This window comes from Bubalus bubalis, chromosome 2, assembly GCF_019923935.1.
Source record: "Bubalus bubalis isolate 160015118507 breed Murrah chromosome 2, NDDB_SH_1, whole genome shotgun sequence".
NCBI lineage: Eukaryota > Metazoa > Chordata > Mammalia > Artiodactyla > Bovidae > Bubalus > Bubalus bubalis.
Window position 1 is genome coordinate 116,749,416 of NC_059158.1, and position 16,525 is coordinate 116,765,940.

Here is a 16,525-nt window from a genome sequence, read left to right on the forward strand (position 1 = left end):
TATTTAGTGATGCCCAAGCATTTAAGTGTAGCCACTGACTACTGAAATTCTCCACCTGCATAACATTCTTAGCATTTTTGATTTCCTTCTGCTTGAGTTACACTCAGACAACTATTTATGGGCTACAAGGACATCATTTCTGTTACTTTTTTTTTTTTTTTTTTAGATTTCTTACCACCTGAAGCATGCCTATAATGAAAATTACAGCTCACTTTTTCACATCATCCTATTCCACAGTAGAGTTTTCCTTTAAAGTGTTTTTGGAATTGAACTTTTTTTTAAAGGAAATAAATGTTGCTGATAGATGGAACAGGCAATAAAAGCATCATCTGAAAATTTATTAATGTACCTTCACAGAGTTGTTCAATATGGAAGACAGTTGGCAGTATTGAGGAGTGTTTTGAGTGAAGAATAATGTGGAGTAGATGTGAATTGATATGCCAATGGTCGTGGTTCATATTAGAGACATAAAGAAAATACTTTGTTCTCTTATCCATCATGCACATTTAATCTTGGGGATTTTACTGTGTGCTGAGTTCACTTTGTAAGTCAAATCCAGGGATGAAAAAGAAGAGTTTTATATGTTTTGCCTGACAGTACTAATGTTAAACTGTGAACAAATTGGATGTTCTTTTAAAACCCTGTGATTTATCTGACGTTATGTTTCCCCCGTAAAATTTAGTATGCTAGTCCTGAACAAAAGCTGCTAGCAATCCCTGGGAATGTTGTTATGGTGTTTGCCGAAGTGCTAGCTAAAGTGGCGATATATTCTGTGCACCCTCCCCACAACCAGACAACAAATGAGTAAGTAAATCAGAGGCTGAAGCCACCGGGGCTCAATGGGGCAGCTGTCAGCTAGACGACTGGCCTCTACATTTTCATTTTTCTTATAGTAGGTATGTGTTTCTGTTTTGAAGTAATTGAATCATTATTAACTATGGAAATGGTTGTGGTTTGTTAAATCTACTGTGCTGATAGTCATCTGAGGCCAGATCCAACATCTCTGATAAAATCACCTGCTCCCTGGATAAATGACCAGGGAACCTTGGAAAGACGTGGTCTCACAGCATGGCCCATGGTTGGATAATGATCACAGATTCTCAGATAGAATTAGCAGTAGGGATAGATCTATAGGTGCATGGGAAAGTCCAAAAGAAGTAACTGGACATGTAGAAAGAGCATGACATTTGAAATTGCACTGTAATTAAATTCTGGCTCTGCCACTAAATATTAACAGGACTCTTTGTAACCTATTGGCCTTCCCTAGCAGCTCAGATGGTAATGAATCTACCTACAATGCAGGAGAACTGAGTTCAGTTCCTGAATTAGGAAGATCCCCTGGAGAGGGGCATGGCAAGCCACTCCAGTATTCTTGCCTAGAGAGATAGAGGAGCCTTGGGGCTATAGTCCATGGGGTCACAAAGAGTTGAACACAACTGAGCGACTAACAGTTATACTTTTGTAACCTATTGGAACCTGTTTTCTTGTCTATAAAGGGATCCCAGGCTGTTTGTCTTATGTCCCCATGGCAGTGAGTATGTTAAATGATATGCATGAGGTGATTTGGCTTAACTCTGAAGTGTTCTACAAATGTTAGATGCTATTTATGTCTTTTGTGTTCTGGAAAGGGCTTAATGTTTTATGCTGATACCACCCAAGTCTCTTCCTTATGTGATCAGTCTTAAATTATGTATTTTTATATTTTTACTATGAATTAGTAGGCAGATATTTAACACATGGCTGGATATCCAAAATGAAAAACATGTTCCAACTTCCTTGACTGACTATCTTTCCAGAGTTAGATAGTTATCTCTTCATATCCCCATGGTTTCATTGTGCCATCTTCAAGTTAGAACACTGTGTGTACCTGAGGTGGGTCTCTTCCCTTCCCTTCCACTTCCTCTCTTCACTCTCTCCCTCCCTTCTTCCTTCCTTCCTTTTCATGGTAGGAGCTAAGGACAATCTCCTTTAGAAAAATAATGAATGACCTGGAATACAGTATAACTATTATTACCACATATGCAGAGTTTCTGTATATTGGCTTTGTGTTGGCCATCAGAATTAAAAATAATAAAAATAGAGAGATGGGTGATTTAAAAAAAAATACTTGCAACCATAAGATACTTGAAATTATTCCTCCTCTAAGCAAAGGCTCTTTTCACATACAGGACTCACGTTGGGCATGATTTCCTGTGAGTGTTACAAGTATCTTTCACTAAATTCTCCCTTAATATTGCTTACCAAGTCTTTCCTTTCTTACAGACAGAGAATTAAACATGCTAAATGCAAAAAAAAAAAAAAATATGCAAAGATTAGATTAGGTGATGTCTATCCTAGGGCCCAAGAAAAGTACACAGCAAAAAAAAAAAAAAAAAAAAAAGTGTGGGGGAGGTTTTTACCCAAGGAAGACAGACAGACACTCTGGAAAGAAGCAAACAGATTTTATTACCTAGGCAGATCTAACCTTAATGGCATTCTGTATTAACATTCCTGAACTTCAGTAGCATTTAAATACTTATTCTTCTAAATTGAGTTTTTACAGATGATCAAAATCGTAGACATTTAAAGCTAGGAGGGACCTTTGAGATAATCTATTTCTGTATATTCTATTCACAGATGAGGAAATTAAGGGACAGAGAAGTTATGTGACTTGACTAAAATGACACAGCTGGTTAGTGGCAGAGTTAGGACTGGAATGTAAATTTTTTATTTCTATTTGTTCTAAAACTAAAATGGGTCTCTTCCCACTCTGGATTAGAATAGATCACAGTGAGATGGAATTTGATGGCCCTCAAGAAACAGATGAGGCTGACGCTCCCTTTATCCTATCAAATGAAATACCAAGTTATGTCCACATGTGGCATACACTGCCTTTCCCCTTTGCCCAAATTTATGATCTTTAATGATCCTCGCAGTCCTGGGCTCAGACCTAATGTCACTCCCCCAGTTGATGGGCTGGAAGGCAGCAGTGACACCATGTTAAGGCCAAGCTTGTACACCAGGCAATTCTGCAACATTCTTATAATTATTCTGTTTATTCTGTAGAATAATTATAAGAATTAAATCAAATGGACAACCTCAAAAGCTCATCTAAAGTAAAAATGATTTATGTATTGAAGCATCTTTGTCCAGAGGCTCTTAAATTTGGACGTAGATTAATATTACCTGAGGTGCTTTCTAAAATTACAGATCCCTGGCCTCATTCCTAGATATTGTAATCCACTGGGGCCAAAGTTGGCCAAGGTATCTGCATTTTAAAGAAGCCACACTTTGCTCCCCACACCCATTGATCAATGACTGACTGATGCCAGCCAACAACAGTGACCTAAGGAAATTTTAGTATTTGTCACTCTTGGAATAACTGCATATTAAAGAATCAAAATCATTAGATAATTACAGACTATGAGGTCTCATTTTGTGAAATTGTCACTTTAATCATGGGTCAGTCTACTCCTGTTTAGACTATTGCAGTAGCATCTTATTTTCCCCACGTCTATGTTAACCTCGCTCCAATCCATCCTCCACACTTTACCAGGGATCTATTTTAGAAAACAGATTCTGCCTTGTCAACTTCCCCCACCCTGTATCATGTGTGTGCATGTGTATACACACACACGTGCATGAAAACAGTCCATGGCTTCTTATTGCCCTTGGAGTAAAGGCAACGTTCCTTGGCCTATGGCATGGTCTCATTAGTCCACTGAGCTTCACTTTCCTCCCCAGCTACGCATACCTCCTTTCAGACTTTTTAAAAATTGCTCTTTCCCTCCCCAACCTCATGGGCATTTCCTGGTTAACTGCCATGGTGGTAAACATGAACATTGGCTTTCCTAACCTCTCTGGCATCCCTCTAGTGATGATTTTTCAGAGCTCCTGGAATCTCTTCTTCCCAGAACACATCACAGTGTTATTTTATATTTGCTGGTGACATTTTGATTACTGTCTCCTTCCACAAGACTCTGAGCTTCATGAACACAGGCTCCACATGTGTTTTTATTCACCTTTCTACCTCTGGCATCTTCCACAGTGCCTGGCATACAAAAGCTACTCAGTACATATGTATTGGATGGATGGATTAATTAATTAGTTATAAAGTAAGATGACTTCATGAAACCTTGCCTGAATCCCATTGTGCTGGGCTAGGGGAAGCTGGTGACCAAAAGATGAATAGGACATAATTTGGAAGCAGGGTCTTATGATCACTTTCCTCAATTATGTTTTTGAATAGTAGCTGGCCATCTGTAACGGGCTGTCCTGCCTGCTCTTTGAACTAACTGAACCCCCTGGACTGTCATCTATCTGAGCTGAGCTGATGCACCTGAGAGCTTTGTGTTGATCGATATTATTTTGCATAGGTCTGATGATGCTGACTACGTGAGAACAAAAGATAAGGGCTCCCCCACAGGTGAATCATTGCCCTGGTAACCGCTTAAAGAAACTTATAGCTCCAGGGATTGCTTTATGTACCTTCAAGGCAGAGTTTGATTTAAACCCTTGGATACTAACTGAACTTCTAAATCTTTAACTTCCTGCATACCCACTGGTATTTGTTGAGAGCAACAAGCTTATGGCCTCAACCATATGTGAAATATGTGGGGAGTGAAAGTGTTTTGTGGTGGCCTCACTTTTATAGAATTCACTGCTGATTAAAGTCCATAAAGGACTAAAACATGAAAACAGGTCACCTCTGGAATCAACTTATTCTCTTCACAGTTTGCCATTCTCAGGAGTGGACTTGGCTCATTTGTCTTGTTTCCCTGTTAAAGGTTTATATGAAGAATACATTTTATTTAAAATATGTTTCTGACCTCTGTCCTGCTCTCTTTTTACCAGGTAAATCACAGGAGATTAATTATTAATAGAAAAGAGTCTAATATTTCTGGTTGAAATGGGTTATTTATGTGTATATAGAATTCGTATACTTAACTTTTTAAAATATGGTCATGCTTTTTAAGCATAGTATAAATTCAACAGCTGTCCTGTCTGAAATCGACAGTAGTCATCTGTCAATGGGGTTTAGCCATCCAACTCTCCCACAACTCTCCCTTCTCCTTGCTTCTCTCCACCTATTTTCCTCTTTTGCTCATCTGTTTACTTAATATGTCCTTTCCATTTGTCTTCCTCCTCAATATTACATTACACTCCAACACTCTCATTGGTATGTGCTTAAAGAGACAAGAGTAAAGAAAAGGATAGGATGGATAACTCTATAGCGCTTACTGGATTGATTTTAGGGCATTTTATTAACAGAATTGAAGCACAATAAAATGTGCGTTTAAGCCTGAGAAATGTACAAATGTGGCTTTCTTTCCTGGTGGGGTCATATAAAGCAGTCACAAACCTCCTCTCCACTTGTAGAGGACATGGATGGCGCTCTGCCAGTACCCCAAAGTCATCCAGAGTGCTCCCGAGATCTCTAGCTATCAGTGTGTGTGTTGAAGAGCGCTTTTATGTGAGAAGTATCTTTAAAAACCTTACTGCCTGTGGCAGCCTGGAGACTGACACCGCAGGAGCTGCCCCCAATTACTGATTCTTTGGAGGTTGGTGCATGAATGTCCCAACTCCCTTGCAGTTGGTAAAGAGTCTGCCTATAATGCAGGAGGCCTGGGTTTGATTCCTAGGTTGGGAAGATCCCCTGGAGAAGGAAATGGCAACCCACTCTAGTATTATTGCCTGGAGAATCCCATGGACAGAGGAGCCCGGCAGGTGACTGTCTCTGCGGTCACAAGAGTTGGACGTGACTGAGCACACACACACATACACCCTTAGCCCTAGGGTGGGATGATTCTGAGCTCTGTGTTTTGTTCCATTTCCCTGAGTTTCCCATGGATTTAACTTCAGTTGGTTAATAATATGCCCTCCAGTGGCTCCCTTGCTTAAGTCACTTCCAAACTGATGTTTTTTGCATGTCTCAAATGGACTACGTGCATTTAAATCCTTGTTCTTTAAGAACCCAGGCTAGACACTAACTAAGGACTTAGCAGTACTAACTGGGAAATTACGCTGTGACATGATATTTTGCAGGGAACCACATTTAAAAAAACAAACAAACATTGACTTTTCCTTCAAAGCCCTTCGAAACGCTCTGCCTTCTCTGCTTGGGAGATCTCTTCCTATCTTCATACCACCTTTGCTAGCATCTCTTTAGTTCCACCTGTTCTCTTTATTTCTTCAAACAACTCAGTTTTCTGCATCTTGAAATCAAGGTTTCCACTTGTCTCTTCAATGCTCTTTGGCTGTAGTTCTTTATATTTCCTTTCCTTCCCTGCCACTCTTTCAAATAAGCATCTGAGAAAATTGCTGCTATTTTCTCTTTTCACTTTTTGCATAACCACTGACAATTTGGTTACCATCATCGCACTTGAGTCAAATAGCTCTCAAGTTCCCAGTAACAGCCTTCTTATTACAAAACGTAGAGGTCCTTTTTGTGTCCTCTTGTCATTCTTGTCATTTCTGTTACCATTGAGCATATTAATAACTTTTCCTCCCTGAAAGTTGTGTCTTGAATAATTGAATTCTTAGAACCTTTATATTGCAAGGGACATTTAGTCCATCCATTTCACTTTGTATCTGGGGGAAACTGAGGAATTGAAAAGATTGAATGTTTTGCCCGGCAAGGGGCACAATTGTAAAACCAGGATTTTAAATCCAGGGCGTCTGGCCTACCATCCAGTATGAGAACTGGTTTTGGTGAGTTCCCATCCAATACTTTCAGAGCATTCCTAATTTTTATTCCTTCTTGTAGAAAACCCTCCCAGCTGGTCTCCTGGCTCCTTCCTTCCACAGCCCATTGTCCATTGTAGCAGTTAGGATGCCATTTCTAAAATGTAAACCAGAATTTATCACTCCCCTACTTAGCCTCCAGTTCCTCTTTACTGCACTTAAAATAGAACCAAACCCCTTTCCATGCCTTGAAAGACTGCCATGGTCCAACTCTCTCTAATCTCATTCCGTGCTGTTCTTTACTCTTAAGAGTTCCTATGCTCCATCACAAAGACTCTCTCTCAACTGGTCAGCAAGACAAGCTTAGCCCTGCCACTGGGTACTTGCTTTGCTGTTTCTTCTACTTGAAATGTTTTTCTCCCAGACCATTGTCCAGCTGCTTCCTTCCCATCATTTGGTCTCAGCTTAAATGACCACCTCCTCGGACATGCCTTATACCGATGACACCATATCTCATATTGTCCCTAAACATACCACTGGCTGCAGTTATAGAGCTTACTGATTTGACTTGGAGTTGATTGTGTTTCCCACACTTAGGATACAAATTCATAGAGTATAGGAACTTTGTCTTGTTTGCCATACCTCTAGTACTAGACTATCAAATGTCCAATACTTTGTGTTTAATAAACATTTATAGGATGAATAAATGAATTAATGAATGATATCTGAATTTTTCTTCCTCATCTCCAGTAACCCTTTCTTTTACTCTCCAGTTCTATTACCTGCCTCTCAGTTTTTCTTGCAAGATAATCAAACCGGTTTCCTCATGAACCAATAAGGACAAAATGCATTCCTGACTGGGGGCCTTTGTTCCAATTTTCTCTTTAACCAGAACTCCCATCCTATGCCTTTCTACCTATTCAAGTGGTATCACTCCACCAAAGCATAAGTCATTTCCGTTTCTACAAAATCACTCCTCCCAGTCATCATTGATCACCCTTTCTTCAATTATGTAAAGTGACCCTTGAATTTTATGTAACCTAAATACTCATATATAATCTATACTATGCTGAATTGTGTCCAGTTCGTTCATATAATAATATTTAGGCACTGTGCCTAGACACTTTAATGTGAGTGTATGCATACGTATAGCCAGTCCTCATTATTTTTGGACTTTCTGAATTCACTTACTACCGAAAATTTATTTGCAACCCCAAAATGAAAGCCTGCTGTGCTTTCATGGTTATTCATGGACATTTGCAGAGGGGTGAAAGCTTTAAGTTATTCAATACCTGTATTATCCCAGCTTAGGTCAACCAAAGCAAAGTCCTGCCTTCTTTTTTCAGCTCTCCCACTAGAAATGTGTCCTTTAACACTCTGTTTAGTGCCACTTTTTTATATTTTTTTGTGAGTGGTCTCACTGTTGAAAATAGTCCCCAAACATGGTGTGAACTGCTATCTAATTTTCCAAAGTGCAAGAAGGCTGTGATGTGCCTCATGGAGAAAATGGCTATTAGATAAGCTTTGTTTAAGCATGAGTTATAGTGCCTTTTGTGGTTAGTTCAGTGCTAATTAATCAACAATATATATTAAACAAGATGTCTTTAAATAGAAACACTCATAAAACAAGATTACGTATTGATTAGTGATGAAACTGTTGCAACCAAAGGCCTCCAAAAACCTAACCCTATATCTCCCCTAGGAGCAATGATTCAGTATTTGTTAATTCAGTGAACACAACTATCATGAATAATGAGAATTGACTGTAGATGTGTGCATGTTATGTGTGAGGCTGTTAACCTCATTTAAGCATTTAGGAGACAAAGACACCAAGAGTTATTGAAATTAAGTAGTTTGCCCAATATTATTTGCAAAGCTGATAAATGGTAGGTGTGGAATCTGGCTGCCATATCCCAAAGTCTTTTGGCTTTCAGTTTATACCAATGACTTTTCTTTGTTTGTTTTAATTAGATAGAATAATTCTATTTAATTAAGTAGAATCCTAATTATTTATGTGTGTATACACACACAGAGAAATAGTGGTAGATGATATATTTTTTTAAAGCTTGCTTTGTAATCCCAATTTAGTGTTTAAGTATAGTGCTCTCGAATCTTAAAAGAGAAATAGAAGGACCTCTTTATTTCTTTTTTTTTTTACTTTACAATATTGTATTTCTAAATTGAGTTGTAACTGCAGATTTCAAGTCCTTATCATGGAAATGAAGGTCTGATGAGTGAACAAACCTTAACGAATCAAAGCTATAAAAATACAGTCCTGGATGTTTGTCTTGGCTTGGGGATCTGCACTTTAAACTTGCTGAGCTTGTATCTGAACCGAACTAACTCCAGCAACAAAAGTGGACACACCTGTATATTGTATGTGGATACACCCAGGCCGGATTTTATAAAGAGCTATCACCTGCTTAGTCAATTGCACATTTATATAAAGAAATGGAAATTATATCTTGAAATCTGTTAGGAAACAGATTAACATGGGTTAAGTTTCTATATAGTCTGCAATGTTTTAGGTATTTATACATGCAAGTATACTTATATATGTGTACATATACATTGAATTTTTTCCTTCATATTTTATTTTCAAAAAAGAAGTTAAATAATTTCAGAACATGCAAAACACTTTTATGAACACAGTTAAAAAACCTATTTTGTTTTTTTTTTCCTGCTTATGCTGTTCTTTTCCCAGTGGGTTTTTTAAGAATCCTATCTCTTAATACTTTTATATTTGCAAATGATATCAGTCTAGTGCTGAATATAAAGAAACCTCTCACCACTGAAATCCAGTTTAGCCCACATGGTTGGCAACCAGCTGTATCAATACAAAGATTTCTACAGCATTCTGGTTAGAGTTAAAAAGTGTGATGGAATGATGACACCAGATTCTGTAGCACAGTGTCTTGATGTATGTATAAAAGTGGATGAGATATCTTTTTTCATATGATATGCTCTTGACATTTCTTTTTACCTTGAAAGCAAGAGCCAGTCATGAGGCTGAAATTAATACTTCCCAACTTCCAAAAAGCTGCAAGTGACAGGGTTGAGTAAGGAGCCACCAACAATTAGGGAGGCCAGGCAAGATAACATTTTATGTCTGCCTCAAGCCTATACTACAGATCCCGAAGTATTTTCTAGAAAGGGGGCTATAGGGCCCTTAAGAGCCATGTCATTATTGAGCAGAAGGAACTAAGTGGTTTCAGCATAGAATTCTGAGATCTTTACCATTTAGATATTTTGTCATATTTTCTTTTACCTTATACTGGTTGCACGTCCAGTGACTTTGATGATCTTATTTTGAGGAACTAAGCTATTCACAGGTATCAAGACTGACTGACTTTCCCGCAGTTTAGAGCAGAGCTGAATTTCACAGTGCAGATCTAAGTGAATTAACCACATGACTTCACCTACAACTTTGTGGGGTCAGTCACTTCTCCAGCAGGGCAGAGAACATGTACATTCAGTGGTGGTAACCCAATGACTTGACCTGCCAACATTCATTAAAGTTATCTCTTGTGTTTATAGTATTAAGCACCTCTAATATAAGCACCACTCAGAATTTGTTTAGCAAAATTTTCTCTACCTCAGCCCTGGAAAGAAAGCAAAAAGAGTAGGAAGATTCCAGACTTTTCAGCCTTAAACTCTTCCTTATTTTTCAGTGAAGATTACTAAAAACAACAATTCTTTCTTGCTTCAGGAAAAACTGTCAGAAGAAGAGCGAAAACACAAGGCAGCTTTGGAAGGCCGTCACATGGTGCTAGATGAGGACTCAAGGAGTGAAGGGAGCAGTGCAGATGAGGGGAAAGGCAAGACCAAATGGCTGTTAGAAAGATTGAAAGCGCTAGAGGTAAGAAATGGAACCATTTTCTACACGTTTAAAGAAAAATAACCGCATTCTACTTCTTTTATTGGCACTGCTTTTGAGAAAGGATAAATCTCCCTTTCTTAGTTCTCTCAGACTAATAGGATCTAGTAGCTGCCATTGAGGATGTCTTTGTCAATGATGGGTATAACACTAAAATTTGTTTCACTGAATGAGTCCTAACCTAGTAACTATGACTGTCTTGCCTTGAAAAGAGTACATAAGACAAGAATTCATCTTAAATTCGGTATGGCCCTCAAACTAGATCAGTTTCCCTAAAATTGCAAGTTCCTTGAAGGAAGGGCTGAGTGATATTCTTGCTTTATTTTCCTAATACCTAACGATTGAATAAATGAATGAATAAACAAACTATTGAATACTGTGTAAGTACTATTATAAGAAAAATAATGTTAAGCAGTAGAGCTATTTCTTCAAAAAACAGAAAAAGCTTATGCTGAAGTTCAACATATAAAACATATATAAATAGAGGTGAAGTTGCACTAAGGGTGCGTTAAGGAGGGTTTTCGACCTCTGTAGTCCTTCAAGACAGTTCGACACCTCTGGGCTGTTACTTGGTGGCATTTGACATCATTTCAACTATTAATTCCTGAATGTTTATAGCAGCCCTCAAAGAGCATGTTAGTTATTAGTTCACATGCTGAAAGATCCAGCAAAGATGCCTTGTTCTGTGAGTTGACTTACCTCCTTTCAATAAATGTTTTGTTTGCATATAATACTGGAACGTAATTATTTTTAAGCAAGGACTATGGTAAGGCCACCTCTTCTTAAACTAGGCACAATGGGGCCTCAGCCAATATCTAAAACTGTAGCCCCAGTGTTCTTGCCTGGAGAATTCTATGGACAGAGAAGCCTGGTGGGTTACAGTCCATGGGGTTGCAAAGAGCTGGACATGGCTGAGCAACTTTCACTTTCACCACAGGGTCTGCAGAATCCTGAAACTTCCTGCGGTAACGTAAAGAAACATGACCTTGGAAGATCTTCTTTTCTTTTACTGACTTCTGCAGTTCTGTCCCTAATCCTAACTTACCATGTTGTCTCTAGACGCATGCCATTTTTACTTTAATTTCCTCAGCAATAGTAAAGTGAAAGGAATAAGATTATGGACTTTGGAGACAGATTCCCACAGATTGGTTTGAATTTCAGTTTTATTATTTTCTAGTTTTGAATCCTTGGGCAAATCAATTAGACTCTATGCCTCTGTTGCCTCAACTGCAAAACTGGGGATAATAGTAACTTACCTTACAGGGAAGTAATGAGGGCTGAGTGAGTTAATATTTGTACAACAGTGCCTGGCCTATGGTCTTTTCTATCCTCCTACTCCAAGGCCCCTGCCTTTCCTTACGTGATTTTTCTCCTCTTTATCTGAGTACAATCATTAATACAAGAACTATGAATGAAAAACTTCAGCTGTTCCACGCCAGAGTGACTGAAGGTTTAGTGTGTGAGGTCACATATGGGGCAGAAGAGAGGTCAACTTAGGGACCCTCTGGCAGTTCCTTCTGAGCAAAGGGCCAATATTCACCTCTTTCCCCAAAGGTTCTCATTTGTCATTTTCAAGATAATCGCTGTGAAAGGTAGAAAGGCCTCCTCAAAGGAAACTGAGGCTATTATCTGAGAGTTTTGAGAACTCAGATTTGTCTTGATGTTGAATTAACTGGATTTAATTGTAGAAATGAATTGATATTACAATTTACCTAGAACCACATACTTAAATTGTTAGTCTTATTGATGATCACAGTCAGAATTGCTTTTAGTTCATCTAATTGTCACTGAGACAACTTTTGAAGGATATTTTATTTAATCAAGCTAAGAGGTTTCTAAAAAATATCTTTGGCAGCAAATGTTTTTTAAACCCTCACTGAGTAAGAGAGAACAGTTTTTTGTTTTCTTTTTTCTTTCACAGAGATCTTTACACTTCAGGCAACAACTCTTGCCTCCAGGATCAGTTGGATGCAATAGATGATATCTCTAAGTGCCATTAAGCCCTACATTTTTAATTAAAAAAATATTTTATTTCCTAAATTAATGTTCTCTAGTCACAATGTCATGACTTGTTTCCTAAAATTCTTTACTGAATAGTAAATGAACTCTCTCCTTGCTCCTAATAGTAGTCACTATTGTCTACGTAAACAGATAATAAAAAGAAATCATATCACATACACAAACACACACACAGTTATACATCCTCTGATTGTTTCAAGACTTTTGTGTTACTTTATTTTTTAAGATTTAGTATTTGTGTTCTCTGTATAGAACCCTTTGCATAAGTTAACAATTACTGTGAGATGATAAAAGACTGATTTTGATAGACTGTAATCAGAGCTGGTCACAGACCCCCACATAGATTTCTACACTTTAACAAAATGCTCTTTTGGAAGATTGCCGGTGAATTAACCATAATGCTTCAAAATTACTTTGGTGAATTTTGATGTCGTGCAGCAAGATTTTAGAAAGACAAAAATATTTTCTTTTCCATCAGAGTATTTTTGAAACAATCATATTTTTGTACCCTAATCTCTTGGCCCCTGGTGTGGTAGGAAGCAAAGAGTTATGATTGTCAGAGTGATGGAAAGCTGATTTCATTCATTCCTGCTCCACAAACAGGTGCAGAAAAGAAGAGACACAAACTTGACTTCTAATATTATGTTCTTGATGAATATCACAATATTATTCAAAGCCAGCCTGAACTGATTCAGGGATAGACTGAGAGTTTGGAAATAGCAGATACAAACTATTATATACAGAATGGATAAACAACAAGGTTCAACTGTATAGCACAGAGAACTATATTCAGTTCCCTGTGATAGACCAAGTGGAAAAGAATATGAAAGAGAATGCATATATATGTATAACTGAATCACTTTGCTTTATAGAAATTAACACAACATTGTAAATCAACTGTACTTGAATAAAATGAATCTTTTAAAGAACAGCCTAGATTATAGTTGAGTCATCCCAGACTTTGAGAATTAAGTATACGTTGTCCAAGCACCAGATCCCCCAGCCTGAAGAAAGTCTAGTGCTCCCACGCCTACCTGTGGTCATTCCAGGGGCTGTGTTTCTATACCATTCAACTGTCAATCCCTCTTCTTTCAGAATCAATCTCAGGTGAAACAGAACCCACTTTATTCACTTTTCCCAAAATCCAATCCCACAAAGAATATGTAGTCATGCAGAATGTCCCCAAGGCTAAGGGCTTTGCACTTACCCTTTAGAGAGCGCTTCCTCCAAGTCCCTCAGCTGTTGGGCATTCCTCACTGGCCACTTATCAGTTCCAAGCCTCCTGGCAGAGACCAGCTTTTTCTCACAAGTTCCCTCTCCCCTTGCCATACTCCCCATCATGTTGTTGCATAGAGCTCTGTTGGTCTCTGTACCTCATTCATGGTCTCATTCCACACTGTTCCCTGGCTCATCAAGGTATTTTGCTAAATAAGACATTTATTAACCTTCCAAATAGAGCTCCTTATCCAGCAGCCAAAATAATAATTTCATATACACATGCATGTCACACTTTTTTTTTTTTTTCTTCTCTTAGCAGTTGTTTTCTCCACTCAGTGCCTTGGTTTTGGCATTTGTCAAGTGTTGATGCAGAAGAGCAGGGCACTTCACATCACCACCCAGCAACTGCTTCCCCTTGGTCTAAATGATAATTTTCATTTGGGATCCTGATGTCTGCTGGAGAAACCATTTGATATATTTTATGTCTATGCCACAAGGACCATATAGGCAATCTGGATGCTGCTTGGACATTTTCTGTAACTCTTAAGTGCTAAGCATGGTATTTTCTGTTTTTAAGAAAAGTTTAGATTTCTATGGCTGCTATCAGAGACTGCTTTCTCAGAATAGAGCTCACCATTTTCATTGACACGGCACCACCATGTCACAGGCCCCTGCCATTCCTTTCTCCTACCCCATCCCGGACCATTGATTTAAAGATTCTTCCCAGACTTGACCTTCACAGTCCATTGATTTGACCTTGTATCTTCCTTATTCTCTACTCCTGGGCTTTGGCCTCAGGCCCCAGGTTTGCTTTTGGCACGTTCCTTGAAATGCACAATTCCCTTGTCTCCAAACCCTCTCCCTATGGACCAAACAGCTCTTTCTCCCCATGCATTAACCAACTTCGTACTTGACCAAAAGTCAACCTGGACATCCCTATACTCACTTTTAACTCCCATTGCATCTCTCATTCTCAGACTCTAGCCAGAAGGAGGACTGGCCTGAGACCATCTGGGAGTTTTGAGCCTCCAGGTTCATGCTGAAGCCTAAGGTAGCTACAGCCTGAAGTCTGAAGAACTTAGCTTCTTATAGGAAAGATTTACTCTGTGCAGAAAAAATATGGCAATTAAATTTGTTAAAGTGAATAGCTTTCTTGGCTCAGTTAAACTTTCCATGAAAGTAGGACAATTAAAGTGCTAAGCTTAAGCATTCTTGTTAATCGTAACTCCTGTTTAAAATGAGGTAGTCTAGAATAGCAATTCTTAAATCTGGCCACACATCACAATTATATGTTGATTTTTTAGTCAATAGATATTAACTGAATGCCTTCTATGGGCCAAACACTATTCTAGACACTGGGATTTGATAAATTTTCATGGTCCTCAACCCCAGTCAACCCCAGGGAATGCAGACAAAATGTACAAACTTAAATAAAATAATAAATAAGCAAACAAGGAATATATAAATAAGACCCTCTGAATAAGAAAAAATGAGGTGATACAGTAGTAGAGACTCTGGGGATGGAAATGGGAGAGGTATTTATCTCCAACGGCTTCTCATATTGGGTCATGTGGAGGTAATATCACTAAAAAAAAGGAGACGGCTGTGTAAGTGTCTGGAAGACAAACAAGAAGAAATTGTAAGTGTGAAAGCCCAGAGATGGTAGAAAACTTGGCAATTTAGGGGAACAGAAGTAAGAACTTTGTCCTAGGGAAATAAGATATAAGATTTGAAAACTGGAATGAAATTGAGTTCAGTGAAGTAGACAAAGGCTATACCCTTTAAAGCCTTCTAGGTCAGTAAAGACTTCTAACATAATGATACATGGAAAGGAAAGCCAGTAGAGATTTTTAACTAGGGAAGTAGCATTATCTGATGTGTGCTTTAGAAAGACAATTCTTGCTGGTTTGTGGGCTGAGAATCCCATGGACAGAGGACACCGGCAGGCTACGGTCCATAGGGTCGCAGAGTCAGACGTGACTAAAGTCAGACTTAGCAGCAGCAGCAGTACAGAGGTAGAGAAGATCAGGTAGGAGGTTGTTTCAGATTCCAAACAAAACATATTATTAGACTGGTCTAGTTGGGCAACTTAGGACTAATGGAGGAAAAACAATAAAACTATACAGTAATATCAGTGCACTAGTGGGGATTTGTAATGATGATTTTCACACACGTACACATGTACACATATACACTATTGTAATCTTCATAGCAACCCTGTGGAGTGAGATGTATATGATTAGTATCCCCATTTTACAGATAATGAAACTGGAGTTCCAGGCAAGCTGGATAACTTACCCAAGATCAGGTTAAGTGTGAGAATTTGATTTCCAGTTGTGTATTTTCTCTATGCTATGCTGGCAAGAAATAGTCAAGTAAGAAAATATTTTAAAAATAAAGCCTACTGGAATTACTGAAGTATTGGATGTGGAATATAGAGAAAATGAGACACAAGGATGACTTTTAGGCTTTTGATCTTAGTAACTGAACGTGGGGTGTTCCAGATTTCTGAGAGAGGCAAGGCTTGGGGAAAGAAATGTACCATCGTCAATTTACTGTGTCCATGTCGAATTGAGATGCCTATTAAACATTCGAGTGATGATGTTCGATAGGCAATTGGCTATCCAAGGCCAAGGTCAGGGCTAGACATATAGATTTGAGTGTCATCAGAATATAGATGACATTCTACATTGTGGAACTTAATAAGGCCATGAAGGTGGACCTTAAGGAGGCAGAGGACAGAGCCCT

The 16,525-nt window shown here is 38.5% G+C and overlaps 1 protein-coding gene across 7 annotated transcripts in view; it reads left to right on the forward strand.

Moving 5' to 3' along the window:
- The window catches only part of NCKAP5 (NCK associated protein 5), a 1,209,945-nt gene that overhangs the window by 856,662 nt on the left and 336,758 nt on the right, over window positions 1–16,525 (forward strand). For all 7 annotated transcript variants that reach the window (XM_044936196.2, XM_025261907.3, XM_044936194.2 and 4 more), the window contains exon 7: window positions 10,373–10,522. In XM_044936196.2, the coding sequence (XP_044792131.2) occupies window positions 10,373–10,522 (150 nt within the window). The remainder of the gene's footprint in view (window positions 1–10,372; window positions 10,523–16,525) is intronic.